The sequence below is a fragment of the Olea europaea genome, unplaced genomic scaffold, assembly GCF_002742605.1.
Source record: "Olea europaea var. sylvestris unplaced genomic scaffold, O_europaea_v1 scaffold5850, whole genome shotgun sequence".
Classification (NCBI taxonomy): Eukaryota; Viridiplantae; Streptophyta; class Magnoliopsida; order Lamiales; family Oleaceae; genus Olea; species Olea europaea.
The window spans coordinates 9,285-12,862 of NW_019264190.1; the positions used below are offsets into that span (position 1 = coordinate 9,285).

Consider the following 3,578-nt stretch of genomic DNA (forward strand, 5'->3'; position numbering starts at 1 on the left):
CTGGCCTGTAAAGTTTTAACTCTGAGAATCAAGAATTGGCTTTATAAACACTTGTTAGCAATGTTTTTATGATATATAATTGTTTATTTAAGTAATTATTTTGATCTTGAATTATTTTTATTGAACTCTTTAACCTTGATCTTGCTTCTTACTGGTCAAAGCCTCATCCTATAAAAAAGGATAGGAGAAGAAAATTGGAGCCATTAATTGCTTTTGACGGGCATTTTTATGAGTAATATTATTAACCACCACTGGTATCAAGGTGGCAACTGCATGACATTAAATGATAAATTTATTTAAATAAGTTTGTCACATAATTCATTTAATTGAACCTATCAAGTGTGATCACTCAGACTGGTGTTAGATAATATTATTTTATTTTTATTGTGTTATGCTTATTTAGTTACATTACTCATCGATGACAGATTATATGGGTAGAACATGCTGACTACGATGAGAGCGTGGTTCATCGTCTCTATCGGCCTTTGATTAATTCGGGCATGGGATTTGGCGCGCAGAGGTGGGTAGCAACCCTTCAACGACAATGCGAATGTCTTGCCATTCTTATGTCCTCCACTGTCTCCAGCCGAGATCATACAGGTAAAGAAACCAATTTCAGTCTTATCATGTGAATCATAAACCCTTTGTATTCCTGTGAATGGAAATTAATTTCAACATCACATGCAGCAATAACTCCAAGTGGGAGGAGAAGCATGTTGAAGCTCGCCCAGCGCATGACTGATAACTTTTGTGCTGGCGTTTGCGCTTCAACAGTTCACGAATGGAACAAATTCTCCGCCGGAAATGTCGATGAAGATGTCCGGGTCATGACTCGGAAAAGCGCTGACGATCCGGGCGAGCCACCTGGTATTGTTCTTAGTGCCTCTACTTCGGTTTGGCTGCCCGTTTCCCCTCACAGACTGTTTGATTTCCTCCGTGACGAACGACTCCGGAGCGAGTGGGACATATTATCCAATGGTGGCCCCATGCAAGAAATGGCACACATTGCCAAAGGCCAAGATCATGGCAACTGTGTTTCCCTCCTCCGTGCAAGTGTAAGCCCTTCACCCTTTATCTTTCTTGGGTTGATTTTCGAGCAAATTTTCAAAATATGGAAAAAAAAAAATTTTAAAAAATGGTTACATGTAGCATTTGCCCATAATATTTAGGTGATTCTCAGATTCTCGAGTATTCAGAAAAAGGGTAGGATTGTAAAGGACAAAACTGGAATTTTGGAGGTATCTATAAGGACGATCCATTTGAGATCCAACGGACTGTCCAAACTTTTTAATATATTGTTGTTATATATAAAAGTCAAAACCCATGACACCCATCAACTTTATGGGTCAGCCCGTGGGGTCCGTGAGGTCACTTTCTTGATGAAAAGTCATATTATAATGGTTGACTAAGTTTCACGGTAAAGAATCTGACGTCTGATATCTTATTTTTTTACAGTGCAGTGGCAATTTGGTGAAATTTGATAAGATACTGAGGTTGTTCTTGTCATTTTTGCAGGCCATGAATTCGAACCAGAGGAGCATGCTCATACTCCAGGAGACGTGCATCGATGCAGCGGGATCGCTCGTGGTTTACGCACCGGTCGACATTCCTGCAATGCACGTGGTGATGAACGGTGGGGATTCGGCTTATGTTGCGTTACTTCCTTCGGGATTTGCGATCATGCCTGATGGGCCGGGGTCTCGTGGACCGGCAATGGATGGGGTTTCGGGGCAGAGGGCAAGTGGGTCATTGTTGACCGTGGCATTTCAAATTTTGGTTAATAGTCTGCCTGCGGCCAAGCTCACGGTAGAGTCGGTTGAGACCGTCAATAATCTCATCTCGTGCACCGTGCAGAAAATTAAGGCTGCCCTTAATTGTGAAAGTTGATAAACAAAAATTTATATGTATTGTGTGTCGGTGTTTGGATCCATGTTCGTTATCGTATAGCTAAACATGGGATCGTGTGAATGAGTTTGCTCGAGGTGCAGGGCACTCAATTTAGGGGGTGAGTCAAGAACGAACCACACTTAAAACAACCCTTGCGAGATGATGTGCTGCCTCAGTGTTAGCGGGGGGACAGTGGTGCCGGTTGCGAGGGTGGTGGTTCGGGTATTGACTCAGGAACACCCTTGAGTTGACTCAAGTGGGTAAACAAACATTTATGTATGGTTTTGAAGTCTAATCTACTCTTAACTTAGACCTTTTGAAATTAATTTACAAGTGTGTTGCCTTTGACCTGTTGAATTCGTTTGTTATTTTTAAATTTTTTACTGACAAGTTGCTTTTGTTACTTAGCCTTTGTTTGGCAGTGGTTAAAAGCAGATTTTTTAGCATATTTTGATAAAAATTGATAAAAAAATAAAAATAAAAAATGTGTGATTAATGTTAGTTGTTTATTTCGATTTAGATTAAAATTTTAATTTTAATTTCTATGAAATAAGGGCTTCGCCAATATATGATTTAACTAAAAGAAAGTTAAAATTAACAATGACTATTAATTACACACTTTATGAGAGAGATAATGTTTATGAATTTTTTAGTTACACATTTTAAATATTTTTATCAAAATTTACTAAAACAATATTTATGACAAGATGAAATTGTGGTTTAATAATGTGGACTGCACCATTGATAAATTTCACTTTGAAAAAATTTATTTTTAAAATCGATTTGAAAAATGGCATTCATGTAGTATTTGATAAAATAAATTTTGTTAGGTAAGAACTAACGAAATATCAACTCTTTTTCTCCCCTTTCCTCTTTATTCTCGATATATGAAAGTATAGAATTAGGAATGAGAATTGGACTCGTTGACTCGAAAAAAATTTGAGCTTGCCCAACTCAAAGCTCGGATCGAACCCCATTTTGGGGTGCTAGGCCCGAGCCTATATATATATAAAGGCAGCAACATGCTGCCTCAAAAAAAGGCACATTAAAAAATAAAAATAATAACAAAACAAAAATCGATCCTGCTCGGCCCGGCTTAGCCCAAACCAAAAGCTCGAGTCGTGCTTAATTTTTTTGCCGAGGTTTTGCTCGACCCAGCTCAGGCCCGAAAAAATGCTCAATCATTTTGCTTGGGCCTTGAATTTCGTCTAGCAAGTCCTCCTAGGACGTCAATTATATTATAATATGTAACATTGATATATCAAATATAATGTTAACAAATTGTCCTCCTAGGACGTCAATTCAAGTTGGAGCATTTAAGCTCTTGTTTGATCCTCATTATTCTTAAAATATATTTTTTCTATCTTATTTTCAACCATACATTCTTAAATAAAATAATATTACACATAAACCAATATTTTTTTAAAATTTTTTTAACTACACATTTTCCATTAAAATATTATTCTAAAATACAGTTTTTTAATTTTTTAACCACATGTATAAGGATGATATATTAAGCACCGATGATGCGTTATATAAATTCATTGGTGGATTTTAAAGTTAATTCAAATGTTTAGGTCCACCATAAGTTTATTTACTAATGAATTTATACGACACGTTACGATGCTTAATATAAGATGATCATCGATACTCAGTAAATCATTTCCATATATATATATATATATATATAT

At 36.6% G+C, this 3,578-nt stretch overlaps 1 protein-coding gene across 1 annotated transcript; it reads left to right on the plus strand.

The window, feature by feature from the left end:
• Window positions 1-422: 422 nt before the first annotated feature.
• Window positions 423-2,244, plus strand: LOC111389342 (homeobox-leucine zipper protein ANTHOCYANINLESS 2-like; the record flags this gene model as incomplete). The annotated part of the gene is made up of 3 exons (XM_023014261.1): window positions 423-600; window positions 688-1,055; window positions 1,516-2,244. Coding segments are annotated over 3 exons (918 nt in total), but the record flags the coding sequence as incomplete, so codon positions are not given.
• Window positions 2,245-3,578: the final 1,334 nt, after the last annotated feature.